The following is a 23,668-nucleotide window of genomic DNA, read 5'->3' as shown; positions in this document are numbered from 1 at the left end:
TGGTGCTGACCGAGGAAGTTTAAATGGAAGAGTAATTTCTGCCTCTTTATTTTTAGCCTTCTTGTAGGCTATTTTCAAAAATGAACCTTTCCAGTGCCTTATGGCCTATTGGCTTGAGTCCTATGGTTCTTTCTGGGGTGATGGATCTCTGTCCCTGCAAGCAATTCTGGTAATATCAACAGATACAATAGCGAGGGTACATTTAGCTAGAACCTTTCCTGAGTTTTCTCATTAATTTTCTCACTTGGGCAGATGGCTAGAGTTCCTGTTTTACGTATCTGGAAATGGAGTGTGGGGAAATGATATACCCATTCACAATGTGATCGCTGGCAATAGCACTTAGAGTTTCTCATTACCAGCCGTTTTCGTCTCATGAGACCACCTTCCTTTTCACAGCTGCCAGCTCCCTCAGGACCCAGAGCTGCCCCCACTGGTTGTCCCTTCCAGCTCTGGTTCCCGTATCCAGGAGCCCCAGAACTGTCACCATCTTTTCTCCTGCTTTCTGGTGTGATTATTCTCACTCCTGTTTGCACACACAGATGGAGCTCAATGGATCCCTAATAGCATCCTTTACTTAATTAACATGCAATTAGCTTAATGAATATTTTAACCTCATTATGTAGTTACTCATCTTTATCTGTTGTGGGTAAGTCTAGTGCGCAGCTCTGGCCTGTTATAAAGACAAGCCAAATTAGTCTGGTTCTTCAACTATGTTCGAGGGGCCTGTCGAGGGTCCTGTTTATATGGTTCTTTCCCCCTTCCGTTATTCCTCACTTCTGTGATGGAATGGCTGGGGTTTATGGAGGCAGAACATATCTTTTTCTTCATCTTCCCCTGAAGAATTAGAAATTTCCTAGGAGATGAGACAGAGGCAGGGAGTGGTGATTATTAAATTCTTGTGGTGGGTGGTGTATTCTGCTGACTTGGTCAGGATGAACCCTATCGCTCTACCCATAGGACAGGCTTTCTTGGCAGTGACATCTCCCAGCTGTGGGTCTTTCCCATTTTCATCCTGTTATATGGTGTGGTGGTGTGGTACGCATTTCACAATGTGACAAATGCTCTTCTCCATTACATTCTTCATGCTCAGGATTTGTACCTCAGCAGAAGCAATACTTAAGCCTTGCAGGCATGGGATGTTTGTCCCTCAAGCCACTGACCAGCATATGGAAAACCCTCCTGAGAAAAGTGTCTGAGGCTGGCAAGCAAACAGCAGTCCTTTGGGCCCAGGTGAGGGAGGAGATGGAGTCTTGCCCAGAAGTACTGTAGCAGGAGGGCAACAAGGAAAGGTGTCTGCTTTCCCTCAGGTGATCCTGTTGGCAGATTTCACCCTCTTCTGCCAGGCAGGTATCTTAGCAAAGCTTGGCAGGAGCCTGCCTTGATGTGAAGTTCCAATCACTTCCTTCTCCAGGCAATTAGTTTGCAAATGCAGCTAGGGGCAGGAGGAAGCAATCCTGGGTGGGGGAAGAAAGTTTTCTTGAGTCAAGAGTGACCCCTTGAGCTGACTGCAGCCCAATATGAAAGAGAAACTTGTTTAATGGGTGACCTAACTGATCACATCTTGGCTTTCTAATTGGGACATGCTTGTGAGGGAAGATCTTGCTCCCACCATCCTCTGGGAAGAAAACAAAATACATCTCTGTGTTGACTTGTTTACTGCTGGCATCTCAGCAGTGCCCTCACTGACTCTTCCTTCTTGTTATGACCTGGGGAAGGCAGTCGTGCTTCCTACCCCATGCCTGGGGAAGCAGGCTAGTAAAAGCCATTTGGTCTCAATGGAATCCACACAGAAAGAGAGGAATGGACTTCAAAGACCTTAACAAAAAGAAAATCTCTCTGGTAAAATGCTATTGGAAAGTTAAGAAAGCAGTGAGCACTATTTCCTTCAGGCTATGCTTTTTGTTGTTTTGAGTCAGCAAGGTTAAACAGAGCAATAGAGCAGAAAGTTGAGATTATTGAGAATGGCTACAGTTGGGTTTTCAAAACCTTCCCACATACTTCAAAGGAAAACAACAAACTTTATTTACACAATGCGTACTCCTGCCTTCTTAACCCAGAACTGGCTGTGCAGAGAAGGAGAGAAGTGAAATACTGAGGTAGTGTTAGCAAAGAACAAGTGCAGAAATAATGAGGAATGTCTTAATGCTAGGAAAGCTGTGACCCCCTTCTCTTCAGAGCCAAGGGTCCTGTCCAGCAGGGCTGCCACACGTCCTTCTTGAGGCTGCATTTTTCTGATGGGGTCAACCTCCCTGCTAGGCCATGCCTAGAGCTCTCAGTCAGCTATTTCAAGCTCTGACTTAGCATGTCATGTTCAAAATCTGTTGAGGCATCACCTGGCTCCTGTCCTTACAGAGGAGCAGCCATGTTCAATGAGGTAATGAGCTGAGAAGATTTGTGGGTGGGCATACTGCAACACAGTCAGCCCATGCAATCCATGTAAAGAGCACTAAGTCTGCATTATTTGTCTTAATCTGGCACTCTTACAGAAGCAGCTGTTCGTGGGGCTGAATACTTTATTGACAGGACAAACACAGCTAGAAGAGCCAACCATCCCAAAGTCAAGTGAACAGACTTGTATCGCTCAGTGCTGTGGTTGCTGAAGCCTAAGGATCAAGATTAACATTCCTGTGTCCTCATCCTTTGGCTTGACTGAAGCAGCCTTATGTTGCAGGGTAGGTTGGTAGTTTAGTCCCCATCTCATCCTGTAGCTACCATGAATAGTCCCTGTGCTTCCCAAGCACTAGGGAGGGCCCTGTGCCCCCACTCAAGATGAAACAAAAGTCTCTTTCCAGAGACAGAGGAGGTTACTGATAAGATCCACGTGTTGCAGAACTTGAAGATCATGATCTCTGGTTATCATTGATTTCTACATGGGGCTTTCCAAAAAGTTTCTGCTAATGTGGTGTAACTGAGCCAAATTCTCAGCCAGGGTAAACTGAAGTCAAGCCATTGACTCCAGTGGACTTGATCCACTTTAGCCCCAGGCAAATCCTTTTGCCTTGCGATACAAGGCAAGACACCCTACTACAGTCAGGAAAAGGACTCAGCATATTGCTGCTGCTGGAGACAGGGCTATATCCAGCTGGCAATATTTGTTGCATGTGCCAGAAGGAACAAAAGCTTCCTCTCCTCTAGGTCAAGAGGGTAAAGGCTTTCATTTGGGTGTGCAGATCCCACCATGTAAACTTTCTCATGATCCTTGGGTGTGACTTCAGAGCTGGCTAGGTACTGGAACCCCTTTGTGTGTGTGTAGCACAAATGTGAATCCGACCCAATAGATTAGCTGTTCCTTTTTAAAGGATTTTGGCTTGTCTTTCTAGAAAGTTCACAGGGATTCCACATTCACAGCCGTGCCCTGCATCAACTGGCTGGCTCAGAAGAGGCCAAGGGCTGGCATCCTCACTGTTGGCCTTGGCTGGGGAATAAGGGCAGAGCCCTGTGTGGGAAGCTGTTCTTCTTCCCCCTTGTTAGAGAGATTACTTTATTCACCAAGGTTGTCAGTCCAACACCTTTCAGCAGCAGGAATTCTATTTAGAATAGAACAATAGACCCAAAGTTGATAATCAGATGCAAATTATGTACGAGTATGCAGAAGACAAAGATAAGATTTGCATAAAATGTTTGTATGACAGCAGCTAAGTATCCCTAATTTTTTTTCCCAGAAGGTATCAAAGCACAGAAAGCAATAATTCCTCATGCAGCTCATCTCCCTTCCTTTAGCACAGCCCTCAGCCTGCAGTCCTGTATTTGAGGGTAGACCAGTTCACCAGAGAGGTGGCCCTTCCCCTTCTGCATGCCACAGGGAGCAGCCTGCTGCAGGGAGGCTCAGGCCAGGCTTGGTGGCAGAGACAGCACTGTTTGTTTCTTTCCTCAGGAATCTCTTTTCCAGGAGGAGAAGCCATTAGCTAACAAGAAATGCATTTGCTGCTGCTTTTCTGTATTAATACAGCTTGTTCAACAACTGCTCTCTGTGGAGCTTAAAATAGTCTTCTGAGGATAGGAAACTACTCACCAGCTTCAGACCAATAGCTAAGTCTAGTGTAAAAAGAGCAATCCAGGGTGCTGTTGCTGGCATAGTTTCTCTTTTGCAAGCAGCCAGGAGTTTCTCATGCAGTGGGATACACTGGATATGTGCTTTGGCTCCAGTTCAAAACACTGTCCTGCTTCCACTGTCTGTAGGGGTTGGGGCCAGTGTTGGTCAGGGGCTGAGATGTCTCCCAGAGCCAGTGCTAATGGGTAACCTAGAGGTTTAAGTGGGTTTGCCGAATCCTGAAGCTTTGCAATGTGGGTGCTGCACATCCTTGGGTTTACAGGTGGAGCCTGCAGGTCTTCCTCAGGAGTGCAAGCAAGGTGGCTTCAATATGAGTGTCCTCAATGGCTGCTTCTCCTCAGCTTGGTGTTAGCTCAAGACTTTTGGTGCAAGACTTGGAGGATGCTAATGGCACCCTTGCTTGGAGAATGTAGGGATCCTTCCTGCATGATGCCATCCAGCCATGCTGTGCTCATCGGTGTTGGACGCAGCTCAGACACTGATGAAGATAGAGTGAGAGGGGAAAGGGTGCTTGTAGGATATAGGGGCCGCGCAACTCATTTCAAACCCTGAAGCAGCGTGACACAAATGAAAGGGAAAAAATAGGGTTCTCCAGAGATGCCTGTACAACACACATGAGTCTGACTCATCTCTGGCTACCCAGAGGCCCTGTCAGATGGAAAAGACCTGAGCTGTGGCAGTTGCAGCAGTGGCTGCAACAGCAGCAGTGCCCTGTTCTCATAATTCACTGCCATCTGCTTCTCCCAGCCAGAATCTATAGCTATTTTTCCCTCCTCAGATAGTTAAAAACATGCCCTGATTTTTGTCTTCTGTTGCAGTATTTTATTTATGATAGTTTTGGACCAACCTCAGCTGCGGTTCACCAAGAGAATTGCAGAGTAGTCCCACCTTTCTCCAACTCCAGCTCCATGTATTAGCTGTTTTCTTTCAACAGTCATTGATATGTGTGGATGTCGCCTCTTCCCCCTCCCCCACCCCCCCCTTTTCTCTATCCCTCTAACTCCCACTGGATGTGTGCATATATCTGAATCAGGGCAAGAAACAAAAAAGCTGATGCATGGAAAAGATTAGTTAGCATTACAGAGCTGATAGGCTTTCTTGGAGAAGGCTAGATACTTGGAATTCAGCATTTCCCCTTCATCAGTGATTGATTGTTTCTGTGTCTTGGTGGGGATTAGAATTCTACGTTTTGAGTCAATCTTGGTAAGTCCAAAAATGCACCTGTGACATGAAATCAGTCCTAAGAAAAGTTATCCTTTCCTTCCTTGGCTTCATAAATGTGCCTTTTTTGTCTGCATTGCTGGCTACTTTATTTAAGACATACAGGGATTGTGGCCTTTTTCATCCCAAAGCACTTGATGAAGTGAAACATGCAAATAGTGTTTGCCCAGGCTGGACAGATGAACACAGATAAACTCCTGTGCTCATGTGCCCAAGACTACAAACCTCCCAGTAACTGCTACTGTCTTCCATCAACTCTGTTGACAATGTTTTTGTGTTCTTTCTGCCATACAAAATATTTTTAGATTGGTGTCATGGTTTAACCCCAGCCAGCAACTAAGCACCACGCAGCCACTCACTCACTCCCCCCCATCCAATGGGATTGGGGAGGAAATCGGGAAAAAAAGTAAAATTCCTGGGTTGAGATAAGAATGGTTTAATAGAACAGAAAAGAAGAAACTAATAATGATAATAATAACACTAATAAAATGACAACAGTAGTAATAAAAGGATTGGAATGTACAAATGATGCGCAGGGCAATTGCTCACCACCCGCCGACCAACACCCAGCTAGTCCCCGAGCAGCAATTCCCTGCCCCCCCACTTCCCAGTTCCTAAACTAGATGGGATGTCACATGGTATGGAATACACATTGGCCAGTTTGGGTCAGGAGCCCTGGCTGTGCCCTGTGCCAACTTCTTGTGCCCTGGCTGGGCATGAGAAGCTGAAAAATCCTTGACTTTAGTCTAAACACTACTGAGCAACAACTGAAAACATCAGTATTATCAACATTCTTCACATACTGAACTCAAAACATAGCACTGTACCAGCTACTAGGAAGACAGTTAACTCTATCCCAGCTGAAACCAGGAGAATTGGTATTAACCTCTCTGTGCTTATGTGGGTGGATGCATGCATGTGTGTATATTATTACCCTGAGTATTAACAATTGCAAAATGTACCTGCTTGATTCACTTTATAAACAGAAGAAATTACTTAACACCAATGAGCTCCATGCTGAACACAGGACAGGCTGTGTACCTATGAGAAATCCCAGCTATGAGGAATGTGTAATCTTGCAGTCATTTTATTGCTTTTAAAATATAAGAATAAGGTTACAATCCATTTCTCTTTCAAAGGCCCATTTTGGTTCCTCTACATTTTTTTCTTGTGAAATATGTTTGGCTTGAAAAAGACCAGGCTGACTCTGAAAGCAAGGGAGAATATTTGTGAAACATCTGAAGGAGAGCTTATCAAATGATATTGGACTGGTAGTTTATTAAAGATTTAACCCCTTTGACATTTTCCTTTTTGTTTACTGTTTGTTCACATCCCTCTAGCTCACACATATACTGTTTATTGTCCTTCAGATTTTCCGTATCATTAATTCTGGCTGGAGGCTCCAGCAACAGCTGTATTTGAAGAAACTAGATTATAACTGAGAGATATTATTAATGATTTTGTTGATGCCCTCTACCTTTCTTATTGATTCTACTGGAAATCATCAGCTTGATCATATTCCCATGGAGCTCAAATGGGGAGGGGTCATATGTGTGAATGTCATGATCTCCTGAAGTTTAGCTGTGCATGCTAAGGGCACAGGAGTAAATCCTCTCCTGCTTGGGGTGAGAAAGCCACCCCCGTTCCCAACACCCCCCCTTTCCAGCCTGGCACAGTGAGATTACATCATCTGTACTGGCTACAGTTTATAGGGCAGAAGAATTTGTTTTATACGAGATAACCCAATTATCTGCATCCTTTCATTTAAGTTGGAGGCTACATTTGCAGCTGTAAGATAATGATTCCAGGCTTGGCTTTGCAGATGCAAGTCTCTCTACCTGACTACATACAGGGCTGGTTTCAGCGACAGGCAAAGCTGTTGGCTGCTGAAGGTTGGAGCCTGCCAGGGGCAACCAGCAGCCTGGTTTGCCTGGGCTGGAAGAGGTGGGAATGGCCATATCTGCAGCAGTCACAAGCTGACTGTCCAGCCTTTCCCCACAAGCTGTGTGGCACCAAGGGGGTAGAAAAGGAGAAACACATCCCAGGAGGAACCCACTCTGCTGCTGCCACACAGCTGAATTTTGCCTGCCCAAGGGTGAAGACCCTTGGGCTGCAAAATTAAATTTTGCCTACCCTGCTGATAAGACTTGAGCCAGCTCTGATTATAGAGGTATCTTCACTTCCTTCTATTTTGACTACAAAGAGAGGCTTATTGAAAGGTTGATTTTGATCCCTGTTAAGAAAAAAATAAAGAAGGAAAAAGACAACAAAATTCCTCTTACTCCAAGATTTTAGATATAAGTATCACTGACAATACAATATTTTGTGAAACTGTTAAGTTACTTGAGGAGGAATATTTTGAATCTAAAATCATTTACATTAACTCCATTTCAATATGTTTGCAGCATCTGCCACTTTTTTTGTGACCCTCTCTGAGTCCAACACAAACACATTAACCTGCAAAGTCTTAAATAAAGGTAGGTTAGACACTGCTTCTGCAAGTGGCAATTTACTAAATCAGGGATGATAAATGTAGAACTGTGGTTTGAAAATGAAATGTGATTCTCCACCAAGACAAGCAAGGGCCGGGGTGGGGGGGGGGAAGTGCTAATATGAGAAATTTCTATTGGTAATTTCTTGATCAGCCAATGTTCATTTTCCAGAGAGACAGGCAACTCTTGGTTCCTGTAAAATATTTTTTCTCAGGCATCTTCCATCCAAATGTCCGCTGTTTTCAGGGGCTCAGATATACTTTTCCAGACATGGTGAATAAAGAATATTTGACATGAATCACCTCACACAGGATGTTTGGAGCAGGGATGAACTCACCCCCTGTTAGCTGAGGTGGTCAAACTCCATGTTATCCCCAAGACCAGGTATGCCCAGGGCAGCTGGACTGGCTCCTTGGGCAGAGGAAGATGCATTTCACCCTCTTCTTCCTTCACCTTCCTATCAGACCCTCCAACCCCTCTGGCTCCCTGCAAGGACAGGACCGTAAGGGAATTCTGGTAGAGTGTGAGGGGGTGCCAAAAGGTGGGATGGAGAAAAATCAGGGCTGACTGGGCAGAAAGAAGGGGTAGAGCTGCCAGGTCCTGGGGACCCTGCCCAGCTTCCTGCCTCAGCCTCCCCCTGCCCTGCCCATGGCCCTGAATACCACATTTCAGCCCAGCCCTGGGCCATCAGTCCCTTCTCCAGTAATGCTGCAGCAATGCCATCTTACATCCTGGCTTTCCCCAAGTTTTGGCTGTCCACTTGCCCCCACCATCTTTCCAGCAGTTGTTGCTTCTCATCCCATGCTTCAAGCTGCCCCAGTGTCCCTCTTTCACCCCTCACCCAGGCTGTTTCCCATCTCCTCCTTTCTCTGCCCATCCCCATTAATTCTTGAGTCAGTCCTGCCCTAGCTTCCCACTGGCTTCTCTCTCTCTCCTGGATCTTGCTCGTTCCCCCAGTCCCTCCTGAAGCTGGGTGGAGAGGTGGTTCTTGTCTCCCTCAGTCCTGATGCCAGAGACCAGGAAAAATCAGACAGGGAAAATCAAAGGCATTTATTCCTTAGTGCCAGTGCCATGAAACCTTCCAGCAAGTCAGATATTGTGTTTTACCTGCAAATCTGAGGGCTACTGAACAGCTGTAAATCTGATCCCAAATGCATATTGTTCCTTCAGAATACCAGTTTGTGCATCCTGATGAAATATGCCACTGCTCTGTGTGAAATACAAATGAATGGTTTATTATTGGCTTCTCAGAAATCAGGACTGGAGGTTGTTCCTCACAATGCGCTCTGATTAGAACAGGAGGTCAGACCGGCAGTGTTTCCTTTTGACTCCGTAATCTATGAATGATTTGGTCCCTAAAAAAATAACGCTATTTTCCACTAATCTTCCTGCTTGGCTTCACTAATAGGAAAGTCTGCTGCTGTTACTCAAAATCCTCATCTGGTTTTCCTGGGGAAGTTTGGATGCAGGAGTTGGTTTAGCAAGAATGGCTTCACCCTTCACTGGAGCACAGCCACCTGGGGAGCTGCATGGAGAAACTTCTTTGGAAACCCACGGGGTGAGTGTGCAATGCTCAAGACATGAGGGGATGTGCATGAAAATACTGTAGCACCTGGTGAGCCCCTAGAGGGAGGTTGCAACAGAGGGAATTAAGTTTTCAAGCTTTAAAAAAAGTGCTGCCTATACAGTAGGTAAGCCAAGCCCTATCTTAACTCCAATGGCCCTGTTATTTGGCTTTACCTCAGGCTGACACTCTATGTTATATTCCTCCCCCTCTGTGAGGTACTGAGCAATGGTGTGTGGTAGAGCTGGTTGCTCCCAACATCTTCACAGCTCAGTGCGAGGTCACCCATCAGGCACATGTGCCTAGCACATCACTCTGGACGCGATAATAACCATCGCCATCAGAGTCCCTGGCTCTAGTGTCAGGCTAGCATGATTAGCTCTTTTTCTCCTTCTTCTGAGGACAAGATGTAACTGAGAAGTCAGTCAAACTTCAACCTCTGCCAGCCTATAAAGGGTGGAGGAGGTGGAGGTTCCCAGCAGGTTGTATGATCTGTTGTTTCTTCTCTGGTCTGAAAGACAGGGAGAAGAGAAATGTCTTTGCTTCACATTCCCGCTACCTTTGTTGGCTTGATGAGCTAGCCAGCTAATAAGCAAGTAATTATACATCGGAATACACAGTTCAGTGGCAATGCTGTCTGTCTGCAGCTGCACTGAGAAATGAGGAAAGAAAGTACTCTGTCCAGCTCTACTCATGTCTCTGCCTTGCTGTCTGAATTTGGGTGAGTCGCACCTCGACTTTGTATTTCATCTCCCCTGCCTCATCCAGGAAAGCACTCCCTGATGTTCACTCTTGATCAGGGTTGCATTTCATGACTGAGATGGTTATGCCAGCAAAACCCATCTGTGTGAGTACAGATTCATTTCTTGCTTTGTTTGGGAGCAGTGGGGAGATCGGTGATCCTGGCAGAACAGCTCTGCTGGTAATCTGTGCCTCTCCACCAGCAGTGCTTCAGTGCTGTGCAGCACCTGCACACCTCTATCACATTCCCAGGTAGCCCCAGCCCCATCTTTTCTAAACTGATTAGAGCAGCTCAAATGAAAAACACATTAGTAAATGTGGTTGGTGTTTCTATAATTTCTTCCCAATAAGGTTTTTCTGTTATTTTCTTGTATGATCCATTTCATGTTACTTATTTTTACAGTAATGGCCCTTCTAACTCTGGTTTGCTAGAGAATTGTGTTATAAGTAGTCATGGTAAGTTGAAACAGAGTCTTTCACCATGGGTCTTCTAAAATGGATCAAATTGCAGAAGACAGACAAGGATGCCACTGTGTCTTAAGGATGTGAGTATATTTAATCATAGAGGCAGCATGGAATTATGTTTGGGATCCAACCAAAGGTAAGGAAGGAGTAGCAACTCTTGAGTGTGGGGGGGAGGGTGTTGTGTTTTAAAGCATCCTTTCAGCAGGCACAGTTCCAAACATTTTCTCTTCTTTGCACATTTCTTTTGCAACTTCTGGATTTGTACAAAGAATTGTTTAAGATATTTTGACTTATGTAGCTGTAGTGTGTCACTGGACAGGAGGGGAAAGGATGTGTGTGTGTATATGTACATAACAGGTTCACGGAAAGACAAAAATCACTGGATTCTTGAATTGAGTGCTCCAGTAGTGGCCAACAACACCTGAAATTGAAGAGGCAATTGTAACTTGTAAGGGTAGCTCATAGAACATATATAGATCCAAAAAGAAAATTACTTCTGCACAAGTTAACCATAGAGGCTTCATTCTCAAACTCACTTAGGGGAGCCAAGCCTTGTGGGCTAGTTTTGCACCATGGGCTAGACTGGGCATGAGAAGACAGTGGCTTTTGTATTAAGTCAGAGGGGCCAACTACCCTTGGGTTTTTGCATTCCACATTTCTCTTGATGCTTGGACTTCAGGCATCCAAATTTCCTTAAAGTCATAAAGGGTCAAAACACTGAGATGAAATAGTGTATATGCAAATGGTATCTCTGCAGAGACTGCTGAGGAACACAAATGAGGGCTGAGAGACCCAGAGTCCTAGCAGATGAGCTCAGAGAGTCCTCCCTCATGGACATAAGACTTGCAGCACTCTATCCCTTCAGATCTCACCAGCTTAGAGACCCAAAGCAGGGAAGTTGAGTGGCACTGAGACATACTGCCCAGTGAGGAAGCTCCTTGCTTCTTTCCTTAAGCCTGGAAACCCCCGATGGATTCACCTGCCACCCTGGGCTATAGGTATGAGCAGAGCAAGGTGTGACAGTGAAACATGCCATAAAAGTTATTTTGAATTAAAACATGAGTGTCCACATCCAGCTCTGAGCACCTTTTGGAAGAGATGGGTACACTGGGGCCACTACATTTCCAACAAGAGCTCTGGCCTCAGGATTTCCAAAACTCAGGTTGAAGCTGTGCTTATTCATAATTCTCCTGGAAGGAGTCTGGGCAGAGGAAAGATGGGTCAGGCCAGGAGAGTGGATTTATGGTAGTGAATGGAAATAGCAATCAGATGGAGACCTGCCAAAAAGAGCAGGAGGAAGCCTCCACTGGGAACTGGTCTGATTCAGCTATCTCCAGCCAAAATCGCTGGTGATGCCCAGGTGAGCTGGGAACTACATGCCCATTCTCCTGGGTGGAACGAAGCCTATACCAGTAAAGGTCTGACTGCCCAAGCTGTGTGGACAGTGGCAATGCACATAGGCTCCTGACAGCTTTGGATTTCAAATTTTTTTCATTGTCATGTTACAGTGAGAGGCTGGTTGAGAGCTGCACCACTGATGAACAGCGAGCGTATGGTTCCTCAGAAAGCAGTGGGGCTGCTTCAGGCATTGAATTGCATGCTCTTTTCTGTAGCCTGCCTGGCACACTGTTGAATCTTTCTGTAACCATCTCTCCTAGCTCTTGTGGTCCAGGATCAGTAGCAAGGGGAGATTCTGGCAGAAAAATAGTTTTCTCTGCAGCTTCCTTTTTACATCCAAAACAGATGCTCACCTTCCTGGAGTGAGCGTGGCTCTGTCTGGGGACAAACAAGGAATGAGGAACTTCTTGTGTGCAATTTTAAGTCAATGTATCGATAATAGATCAGCTTCCCAAAAATGAGTATGGCCACTGGGCAACTGAAGTGAGGAGGTACCAGCTGGGGTGTTTTCTCACTGACAAGAGGTCTCAGGGCATGTGAGCCCACAGCTTTACCTGAGTGCTCCCACAAAAGTGACTCTGCAGGATGGCTTCCTCCTCATATCAGGCTATGGGAGACATAACATGCTGTCTGTGGCCAAAGGCTGTCTCCACCAAGGTCTAAACAGCAAGGTCCCATTTGAGAGATGTCCTATGTAGATTTTACTTTGGCTCACGTCAGTCAATCATCCCTGTGCTGTGAGTTGTGTTTAAAACTTCTCAAGGGAAATTCAGGTAGCACAGTCTCCTGGGAGTGCTGACAACTGGTTCAAACAGAGCCCTCTGGCTGAAGGCATCTGCTTCAGGAGTAGCTCCTTTAGCCTCCCCAGCACCAACACCTCCACCGTAGGGCAGAGATCACACATTTCAGATCATCTGCCTGGCACTGACAAAATCTGCAGTCGATACACCCTTTGCTGGCAGTGGCAGAGAGCATGAACAGGGGAGACTCATGCCCAAACCCTTTGTATCTGCTGTCTGTAAAAAAGCATCCCTCTCCAGTGCACTCTGGGAGACGTGTGTGAGAAGAGGGCTGAGGCAATGAAAGGAAGTGGAAGAAAGGGAGAAGAAGTTCCTTTGACCAGCACCAGCCTGACATTTTTTTAACTCACTTTTTACACATGAAAGGGAGGGTGGGAAAGAAGAAGAAAGCATGAATGCAGGAGGAGAAGGAGGCAGAGAGGAAAAAAAGATCAAAGAAAGGATGAAACAGGGAAAAGATGCTCCCAGTGATGCTGACACACTTATCTGCACCCCTAATATCAGCCCCAATCTATCCCAAAGCACAAGAGCAAAAACCCAGCAGGATCTTGAGCAAAGTAGATACATAGGTTAAAAAGCATAGAGACTGGTAGAAAATGTTGAGTTAAAAGCCTGTGGGTTTAGTGCACAAGAAGTGGGATGTGGTGTGTGTGTGAGCACTTGAGCTGAGGAAAGAAGAGTGGCCACACATTGAGATCACAGGGGCAAGGGACTGCAATGGCTTTCACATAAACCTTAACCAGGAAACAGAAGTTTGTCAAAGTGTAACTGGGTAAAGGCAGGAATAGCAAAATCCAGTACAATAGCAACCAGCTACCAGAAATCCCAGCATGGCCCTGAGACTGGCTGCACCAGGGAAGTGAAGGGAGGAAGGATGGTAAAGCTCAGGCAGGATGAATACCTCGGGTGAGGAATAGAGACAGACTCCCTCTTCATCACTCCTTTCAGTACAAAACACTCTCTGTGATGAAGAGAGCTAATCAAAAAAGCAAAGAATACACAAGAGGCTCAGAGGTAATACTAGTGTTGTAAAATGCATCTGGGAAGAAAGCGAGCACAGCATAGGTGCATTCCCTGGAGTGAAGATGAGGAGAACTGAGGACAGCAAAGCAGAGCCCATGGGATTTATAGCCCTATCTTGGCATACTTCATGCTGGAAGCAGGAGATCCCCAGGAGGATCTGGGACAGCAGCAGCACCAGCCTAATGTTAAAGATGGTGGGAAGCACTCCTCTAGGCTAGGGGGATTTTTTTCCCCAAAGAGATGCTGATTCCAGCACTTCAGAATGGCAAACTAGCATTTTTTAATATTTCTTTTTACAGTTTTCCGTGAAGACCAATTAAAAAGAAAACACGTGGACAGTTTAACTGCATCCTGCCATTGTAGCTTCACCCATGCTTTCCCATCTTCCAGTAGTTTGTGCTTTGCAGAGTATTTGTTGCTGTTGCCCCTAGTTTGTCTGTAGCAGTCTGACAGGGCTCCCTCTCCCGACACACATTGGCTTTCCCTTGCCTTTCCCAGTTCCCCCTCTTCAGCCCTCTTGTCTGCCTCGGGTCAGACCCTTGCCCCTGTGCTGCACTGTTGCAGACCCTGCCCCAGCTCAGTCGGGCACAGCAGCATTGCAGGAGCAACCCTGTGCACTCAGGTCCTCAATGCAGACCTGTGCTCAGTTAGAATTCCATTGTTTTTCTACCTCCCTGCTAACATCTCTGCTGCAGTGCTAGAGAGTGTTCTGGCTTTCCCCTTCTCAAGTCTTACCTATTTTGCAGCATTTGGAGTCACCTTGGCTTTGTCCATTGCCTTTAAGGTGCCCCGTTGTGTTCCTTTTCCCTTCTTTCCAGTTCTACTGCCTTTTAGTAAGCCCTAGCAAGGGAAATGCTGCTGCAAAGCTCCCAGCTGGGCTGTACTCACTTCCATATGCATGTGTAGGGAGGGAGGGGAGGAAGAGATCAAACTTCAGCGATCCTGGAGACATTCTTGGATGTGGTGCTGAGAAGAAAATGAACAGGAAAGAGGTGACAGAAATGTCAGGCCACAAGCTCAAGAGATCACTGGGGCCCAGAGATACCTGCATCATCCCGGAAAAGAAATAAATGACAGACAGCACCAGACTATAACTTGAAAACATTGACACAAAGAGAGTTAATGTTCTTGGAACTGGACCTTGGCCTCACACAGTTCTTCAATCGTCTCCTGCCTGGTGACATATGATTTGCTCTCTTTGAACACCACATCTGTCCCAGAGACTGTCTACCTCTTAACGTAGCTGTGAAATATAGGTGATGTAGTACGTATAAATATTTCGAAGAGACAGGACTTGTTTGACAAGTGGGGTCTTGAGAAGGGACCAGACACACAAACTCCAAGCTAGAAAGACGGAACAAATAGGTTCTGTGGAAACAGACTGGGGGGGGAGGAAAGACATCCCTCATCTTTGCTTTTTGACAAGTAGTATCACTACAGGGTATGATTTCCTTATTGCAGGTAGACTGCTTAGCAAGTGTGCATAGGAGTGCTGGCTTGCTGTCAGCCATTGGAAACACTGTAGTTATGAATGTTATGATTTATTAGGCCTCAAACAATAATGATTAATTACCTTATTTATTAAATGCAGTTATGTACAAGGGTTTTGGCAGTATTTTTTTCCACTCAGAATATCTATGGACAGATGACAGCTCTTTCTAATTATTTATTATCCAATTATTTTTCCCTTTAATTCAATGGACTGCTCAGTGTCTCGCTTTATGGTTTTTACTGTTCCCTAACTGGATGAGTTCAAAGGTACTTTTAGCACAAATACTTTTATTTGTTAAGAGAAAGCTGGGTTGTTTCACATACCTTGGCAGTTTACTTTGAAATTCATTTTTCATAAGCATTTGTGCCAGTGAAACGTGAGCATGTGCATTGAATGTTAACACAAAAAGGGATGCAAAGCACACATTTTGGAGAAATTTTTTTTTAGACTCATTATCCAGTAACTCACACTCATTCAAGCTCTGAGGCACTATGTCATAATCTAATGAGAATCCCTAAAAAAAAAAAATAAGACCAGAAAGGCTACAAAAATGCCCCATAAATATTCTTATTTCAAAACCATGAGTAGAAAAAACAAGACTCATGTCTCCGTAGTTTTTTTTATCACCATGAAGTTTCCTGGATCTGCAAAAATCTCTTCATCTCATTTCCTTGTGTTGCTTTCAGCCTGCTTCATGCAGATGCAGACAATTTTACTTTGTCATGTCATCATCAGCTCCTGCTTCTCCCCATGCCCTGGCAAAGGGGCTGCTCCACCTGTCCTCCTAGTCCTGGCTGTCTCCCTATACCTACACACCCTTTATTAATGTTGCCACCACACACTGTGGGAAGGATTAAATCCTTCTCAGATAAGGTTTTATTGTATTAAAAATTAAACTTGCTCACATCAGGTGCTTTCATAAGTGCCCTGCTCCATGCCATCATCTTTGGAAAGGATGCCTCAGAGTGCGAAGGCCACAGTTTCTTGGCAAATATTCCCTCAGCTCGGTTATAGAAAAAAAAAAACAAAAAAAAAAAAAAGAAAAGGAAAAAAAAAAAGAAAAATACAAAGAAAAAAACCCCCAACAACCAAAACCAAACAAAGCAGTTCATACTGGCAACATCCTGACAAGTGAGGGAATAGGGTCCAGTGGGAAATCCACCCACCTTGCCTCCTACTTGCAGGGATGCTGGTCATGGGGTGAAGCTGCCCTGTCCATAACACCGCTCTCCTCCTGGTACACACTACTGCTTTTCTCTCCCGCTGAGCACCATTCACAATAGGAATAACTGCTCACTAATTAGCGGCTGTATCTCCTAATTGCTTGTTTGTTAGAGCATGACTGAGCAGCCAGCCGCTCTCTGGGCCATATCTCTCAATAATTTTTTCTTTTTCTTTTTTTAAATTACATTTTTATCCAGGCAGCGACTTATTCTCACGGCGACTCGGTGCCTGCCGCGGTACGTCTTTCCATCCGCCTTCCCTTGGGGTATAGCACGTCTCGCCAGCTACCGCGGCGAGCGGACGTCGATGCGGAGACGCGGGGCTGGGCCGGGGGCAGCGCGCAGCAGAGCAGCGCCATGAGCGGCGGGGGGCCGCCAAGCCCACGCGTGGCCAAGGCGGGAAGGCACGCAGGGACCACCCCGGGGAAGAGGCGGAGGGGACCCGGCGTCGCTAAGGGACGGGGCCCATCAGCCCGTCCCCGGGAGCCTCGGCGGGGCCAGCGCCGGGAATGCGGCGTGCCGGGGCCCGGAGAACAGTCCGCCCCGCTAAGAGGGGCTTCCACGGCGCTGCCTCCCCTTTACGGGCTGGGCTCACGGCTACAGCGCCGAGCCAGGCACGGGTGCGCTCGCCGGCTCCGGAGCCCCGCGGGGCGAGCGGGTCTAGGCTCCCCCGAAGCAGCGTTTTATCCCCCTAGCAAAGCAGATGGAGATAGGGATGGCAAAGCAGGGCTCCGCACCGGCGCTCCCGGGCCGCTGGCGCAGCCCCCCGGTGCCGGTGGTGATGCCCGGGGCGGTCGCGCAGCATCTCCTTCTCCCGGCCGGAGGACTCGCCTTGGGCCCTGCGCGGGTGGGAACGCACAGCTCCCCGGCTCCGGGGGCCCCCGCAACACCCCTGCCCCACCGGGGCCCCCCGCCGCTCCCGAGCGGCATGCACAAGGCAGCTCGGCCAGCCTGCAACCTATCTGGGGGGGCCCGAAAAACTTTGCTGGCACCAGCCAGCGCCGGCACAGGTGACACCCCCCGCCCCGGCAACCTGCGCTGCCCCCCAGTCCCCGGCTCGCTACCCGTGCAAACTAGGAGGCACCCCCCCCCACCGCTACCCCTGGACTTTTCGCATCTCAGGTCCCACCCGGGAGAAGCCGACCTTGCCGTGAGTGTCCTGAGGATGGAGGGACCCCGGACTGACGGCTGATCTCTCCACCCGAAGCAAGTCCCTTTCTCCCCAGCCCTGCGGTGCTGCCTCTAATGGGGCCGGGGCAAGGTAAGGCTCGCAGAATTGGGCAGGAGGCAGGGCTCTTCCAAGCACGGCTGCTTTAATTGGCTCTTTTTTTTTTTTTTTTTTTTTTTTTTTCCACCGAAAGGGAATGAAATGATGAAGAGGGGAGGGGAAAAACCTGGAAAGCCAAAGGGGAAGAAACTACGGCGCGCCCAGCAGAGCCGGCAGGCAGGGAGGGGTGAGGCGGCCCCAGGCCAGCCCGGCCGGCCGGGCGCGGTACCGTACCGTACCGTGCCTCCCGGACGCCCCGTCGGAGGTCGGCGGAGCGGAGAGCCCCGGGGCGGGCTGGGGAGCCTTGACGCTCCCGGCAACTTTCGCAGGAGATTTTGGCCCTTCAGGAAAAAGCGGTGGGGCAGGGACCTTGCAAGCGGTTGCCAGCCGGTGTCTGGCAGGAGTAACCCAACTTTCTCCAGCTTGTTGTCCCTCCTCGTCGGCTCCTTTCTAGCTGCAGCCCCTGTTAGTTCCCACGGGGAGCTCCGGCAGCCGTCGAGGGAGAGCGACGCGGGCCTCTCTACAGCTGCAAATTATCTGCGAGGCGGGCGGAGCAGGCAAGCGGCGAAGGCGAAGAACCCGCCCGAGCTCAGCACACAACATCAGGGAAAGTTTTGAAGGGAGAAGGACCTGGCGGGCTAGGGAGGGGGCGAGCAGAGCCGGGGTGAGCTGCAGGCACAGCGAGGGTGCGTGGTGTGTCTGCTCCTCGTTTGCTTCTCCCTTCAGGCTGGCTGGGGCGATGCAGTACAGCTGGGGGAGCTCTTGGGAGCCGCTTTAAAAAAAAAAAAAAAAAAAAAAAAAAAAAAAATCCTTCCTGGATTTGATTAATTGCAACAATCCCCTCCCCAGAAGATCTGGAAAAGAGGAGAGAGAATCACCTATTCCTCCCTCCGCCTTTCAGCAGCTGGCTCCTACCCCCCACCCTTGCTTCCCCCCCCTTTTTCTCCACCTCCTTCTCCTTTCCCCCGTTCGCTCCTGTGCCTGCGGCCAGAGTCTCGTTGGGAGGAGGGAGGGCGACGACTCTCCCAAGTTGGCCTCAGTTGGCAGCACTTCGGGCAGCGCTCGGTGGCTCCCGCTGAACAAAGAAACCCCCTTTCCCGGAAGGGCTGGGGAGCAGCGCTGGGCTGGCCCGGGCCCTGCTCCTGCACCTGCCCAGCGCCGGTCCGGTGCCCCACCCCGGGCTGGCCTTTCCCCGTACCCCGAGTGCGGGCGAGGCTGCCCGTTTTCCTGGAAATCCTCGAGAAACCTTGGCGAAGGGAAGCGGGAAACGGCGCTCCGCTTTCCTGCCCTCCCTGCCTCCTTCCCTCGCTCTCTCCCTCTTTTTTTTTTTTTTTTTTTTCCTTTTAAATTTTATCCCCAGGCGGCCCCGGTGTGGGGGGTCCCTTTCTCCGCCCCAGGGGCGCCGGTACCCGGCGCGGAGCGGGGCGCATGGGGCGGTGTTTCGGGAGGCTTTCGCCTGCTCCTCGCTCCCCCGCCGGATGCTGCCTGGGCTCTTTTGGCTGCTTTTCTTCGCCGGCGATGAGGGCTCTGCCTTGAAGATGGAGATGATCTGGTTTTTATTCCTGTCTCTGGTGCCGGTGTACAGCAGAGGACAAGGGGTTTACGGTAAGAGACACTGTCGCGGTCGCGGGGGGGGGGATGGGGGTACGAGGACGAGGCGCAGGCGACGGCGGTGGGATCAAAGTTAAAAAGCACCTGCAGGAGAAAGTAAATGATGCTGGCGAAGCTCGTCGCAGCCTGAGCGGAGACCTTTATGCAGCAATAGGGCTTCCAGCGCATGTAGCTGCTTCGTAATTCCTCGCCGTAACCCCGGCCGCCTCCGATTTACGAGTCCGCCGAGATGGCACGCAGGGACCGCGGGCGAGGCTTCCGCCGGGCTGGCCGCGCCTGGAGCCGCGGGGAGCAACCCCGGGCCCCGGCCCTGCCTCCCCTCTCCCCCGCCCGCCTCGAGTGGAGACGCCACGCTGATGCCGGCGGCGCGAACCGCGGCGGCGCGGCTCTCGGAGCACCTCCAAGTTGCAGTTTCTTCGAGGCCGGGGGAGGACGGAGGATCCCCTCCCCGCGCTGCCCTTGCGGGTTTGCTTCCGTGCAGGAGCACCGGAACGGGGAAGGCAAGAAGTGGGCGGCCGCCGCTGCCCCGCCGGGGCTCGGTGCCGGGGGCCTTCCCCGCTGCCGGCGGCAGCCCGCTCCCCGCCGCCGCCGTGCGGGGCCGTGTTCCCCGGCTCGGCGGGGCCGGCACCGCGCCCTGCCCCAGCTGCCCCGCACAACCCGCGGCCAGCCCCGCCGGGCTCCCTCCCCTCTCGGGACGGGGGGGGGCGAGGGGTGAGGCTGCTTTTGCACCCTATTGAACTTTGCTGTCGATTTTCTTCTTAAGGTCGGGGGGGGGGGAGGGTGCTCTGTGGCAGAGCTGATGTCGAGCTGCTTGATTTTTTTTTTCCCCTCTTTTATTATTATTATTGCAGTTATGGTGCTTACTTCCCTTCCTTGTTTGCAGGCAGGGCTGCAAATGGCAAGCTCGGGTGTCCCCCTGTGAGGCCTGGCTCCCGCAGCCCCTCAGCTTCCGAGGGCAGAGGGGGGGTCAGGCGGCAGAGGCTGGGGATGACACCCCGTGCCCCCGCCGAGCACAAGCCCTGGGTTGAGAGAACAGCCGGGATTTACTTTAGCCAGCCACACAGCCCCCCTTTCCCTCTCCCAGCCCTCTCTTCATTCTTGCTTTACAAGATCTGCATTTCCAATACAGTGGGGGAAAAAAAAATAAATAAAAGCAACCCACAAGACTTGCCTCTCATACAAGCCGGCTTTATCTTGGCTTACAACTCAGTTGTGCGTTGCTGTAAAGTCCTTCTGGAAGGCATGCCTCTGCCTCTAACAAGCCAAGTTCTCTGAGCTCTGAAGAGAGACCCCAGTGAGAGAATCCAGCCCCCCCTCCCCCCCCCCCCGCTCCCCCTTTTTTAACAGCATGCAGCCAGTCTCTTGTTTGAGCTCTGGCAAAGATCAGTTCAGTCTCACTGACGATGGGTAAGTCTTTGTAGGTCATTTTTTAATGATGTATTTCTTTAATGGAAACAATTCCTCCTTTCTCCGTGATGGCTGGGATGTTAATTTGAGTTTGGGTCCGTTTTGCAAAATAACCATTTTAAACAGAGGGTGTTTAGCTTCCTTTCTTTTTTCTTTCTTCCTCCCAGTATATATGTTTTCTCCCACTCTGCATGTCCAGAGGAAGATTGTAGGACCCTCTGAAGTCTGGAAAGATGAGGAGTAGAATGAGTTTGTGGTACACAAACCTGGTCAGGGCAGGTTAGTTAATCCTTTAAAACAGGTAATCTGCTTCTAGCTGAACTTTTATTATTTTATTTTAGTGTGCTTGCTGCTGAGTAGCTGTCACTTGCTGTAGAATGGCCTGTCTGCTCAGGATTGTAGAAAGAGGGACAGAAATTAAAACTGGTTTTGCTTAAATATGCTTTAAAGTTGCCTGTTGTATTTTTTCATCCACTTCAGTGAACTTTCATTTGATAAAGTTGCTGCTAAATTAGATCTTCAGAATAACGTACTGATGTTTTTGTCTTTTTCTCTCAGAGAGAGCTTGGAGAAGCTGTGTACAAAAGAAAGCACAGATATAGACATGCACTAAGATGAAGGCATCCTTTTAAGCCAAAATGGTACACTACTACTATCTATTCTCTTATTTAACTACACAAAGGAGAAATGCAGTCTCTTCCTATCTCTCCCCTCCCTTACCTCTTCAAACTATCTGTTGAGACCATCAGGAGCCTTAATATGCAGCTGTCTCCGAGTGCAGCCCAGAGCTGTGTATCTGCAAACTTCTACGGTGACTAATAGTTTTCATATTGCCTTTCCCAATCCTGCTTTCAGTCCACTGCCCTGCACTGATTTCGTGCCTTGTGCAGCCAGCACTGTTTGTTTGGATACGAGATTGCTGTCATTGATGGCTCAAGCAGAGCTGGATTCATACAGTTATATTTGCAAAGATAACTAAAGCAGGATTAGAAACTAGTCCTACTGCCCCCCTCCACTTCAGTTTGTCCTAAATGTTGGTCTCTTACCATAGCTTTAAACTGTACTTGAGTGTTCTGTGCCGTGAATGTCAGTCTCATGTGGTGCTTAATGTAGAGATTATGGGAACTCAAGTATCATGATTCAGATCTGTTTTTCTGCTTTTGAATATTTACTTATGGCGATGAAGATGGTGAGAGGCATCTATATGGGTCTATAAATATATTTCACTTTAGTAAATCTGCTGAGATTAAATCAGATTAAACTAGATAAAGTATCCATGTGATGTACCCTTTAAATAATACACCCACATGGATGTGCACAAAAGACCTCTGTCTAGGAGAGCACAGTTGTTGGAAAGGTTTATTGAGATGAATGGTATAAATAAAATGTGTGTAAGGAGGTTTCTGGGAAAGGAGCATTTGCAATGGAGGTGCAATTTAATTAGGAGTCAAGGTGCTTTTAGCCTGCTACCTGAAGAGGCTTGTTATATAAATTGGCATTTGTTGTAATGACTGAAGTGTGTCTGAAACCCTCTTCTCATTAGCTGATTCCATCCTTTCAGCTTTGTTTGTTGCAGTAAGACAAGGCTGGCCTGATACAGAGGCAGTTCAGCAGGATGCCAAGAGGCAACTTTTATTAGCCTTTTGTGGTACCCCATTTCCCAAACTGTGTGTGCCTTTCAATCCTGGTGCATTAATGCTGCTGGTCAAGTTGAGGAGCAAGCTGTAATAGATCTCTAGGAAATGTCAGAATCTGGGGGGAGGGAGGAACAGGTAAGGAGAAAGGGGACTTGCCCTTCCAGCCTTGGAGTTATCAACACTTAAAGACTATAAATTAGACTGAAAGAGGAGGATGGTTGGAGGGGGTGCGGCCCAAAGGTAAGAGTATGCCTCTTGCTTCCTAGTAAGCCTTGTGTAGGTCTGGTTCAGAGTGTGCACAGAGCTGCTGCTTTGCTTACTCCATGTGCAGTATATTATTAACATTTCTGTGTTGTCTTGCAAGTAGCACAGTCCAGCAGATCAGCAGCAGCCTTTCAGGCTGAATAAGAGTGGGATGTTTTGTCCCCTGCCCCTCATAATTCACCTGCAGAAAAGGCATTTCAGGGATGGTCATCACAGTGTGTGATGGGGGCTACAGCAAGGTGATGGAAAGGAATAAAAGGAAGGTTTAGGCTGGGCACCAGGGAAAGCTGCCTGGCACCGTGATCAGAGGGCCAGCTGGATGGGCTGCATTACTTCAGGTGCTTGAAACTGGTGGGGGTGAAGCACTTGCAGTACAGAGTAGTCCTGCCCTGGCCTCTGACGTGAGGAATAAATGACCTAGTAAAGCTCTTTCTTTAAAGAGACACCATCCCACTGAATCGCCCATGAGATACCACTACGGGCAGCTAAAAAATCTAGCGGAAGAATGTTTTCTTGTGTCTGCGATGGAGGAGTGTCATGGTAAAACATATCCTGCATTTAGGCCATAAACATGCACACTTCTTCATTTCATGTATGTGTGACATGATTTGTTTCCTGCTCCTTTTACCTGTAAAGGCCTCTTTTCCTAGAGTTTTCAATGCAGCATTGCCCAAGTAGGATGCCTCATGGTCTCTTGCAACTGGTGTGTGTCTTTTGTTGCCAGTTGCTGGGGGCACAGACATACTTTAATGTGTTAACCTCGAGCCTGGTGACCTGGATCAGTCCTTCTTCCCTTCCCCTGACTATAGCTGTTTTGCCAGTGGGAACAAGAGTCCAGATGAGAAGATTTTCAGCTTCCTTGCTGTTATCCCAGTGTACCCTGTTCCCTCAGAAATAGATGAGCAGATCGCTGGCTAAAGTAATGGTGGAGCTGGCTCCTGTGAGCCACGTCTTGGCCGATTCTGTTTGGAAAATGCAATGTATGAGCACAGTGGTCCTCCAAAATATACAT

General features: G+C 48.4%; 1 protein-coding gene across 4 annotated transcripts in view; it reads left to right on the top strand.

Moving 5' to 3' along the window:
• Positions 1–18,786: 18,786 nt before the first annotated feature.
• Positions 18,787–23,668, top strand: part of MDGA1 (MAM domain containing glycosylphosphatidylinositol anchor 1) — a 156,240-nt gene continuing 151,358 nt past the window's right edge. For all 4 annotated transcript variants that reach the window (XM_049833814.1, XM_049833813.1, XM_049833812.1 and 1 more), the window contains exon 1: positions 18,787–19,342. In XM_049833814.1, coding sequence (XP_049689771.1) covers positions 19,216–19,342 — 127 coding nt within the window. In that variant the 5' untranslated portion in view covers positions 18,787–19,215. The remainder of the gene's footprint in view (positions 19,343–23,668) is intronic.

This window comes from Accipiter gentilis, chromosome 30 (assembly GCF_929443795.1).
Source record: "Accipiter gentilis chromosome 30, bAccGen1.1, whole genome shotgun sequence".
NCBI lineage: Eukaryota > Metazoa > Chordata > Aves > Accipitriformes > Accipitridae > Astur > Astur gentilis.
This window is presented reverse-complemented; position numbering and strand designations above follow the sequence as displayed.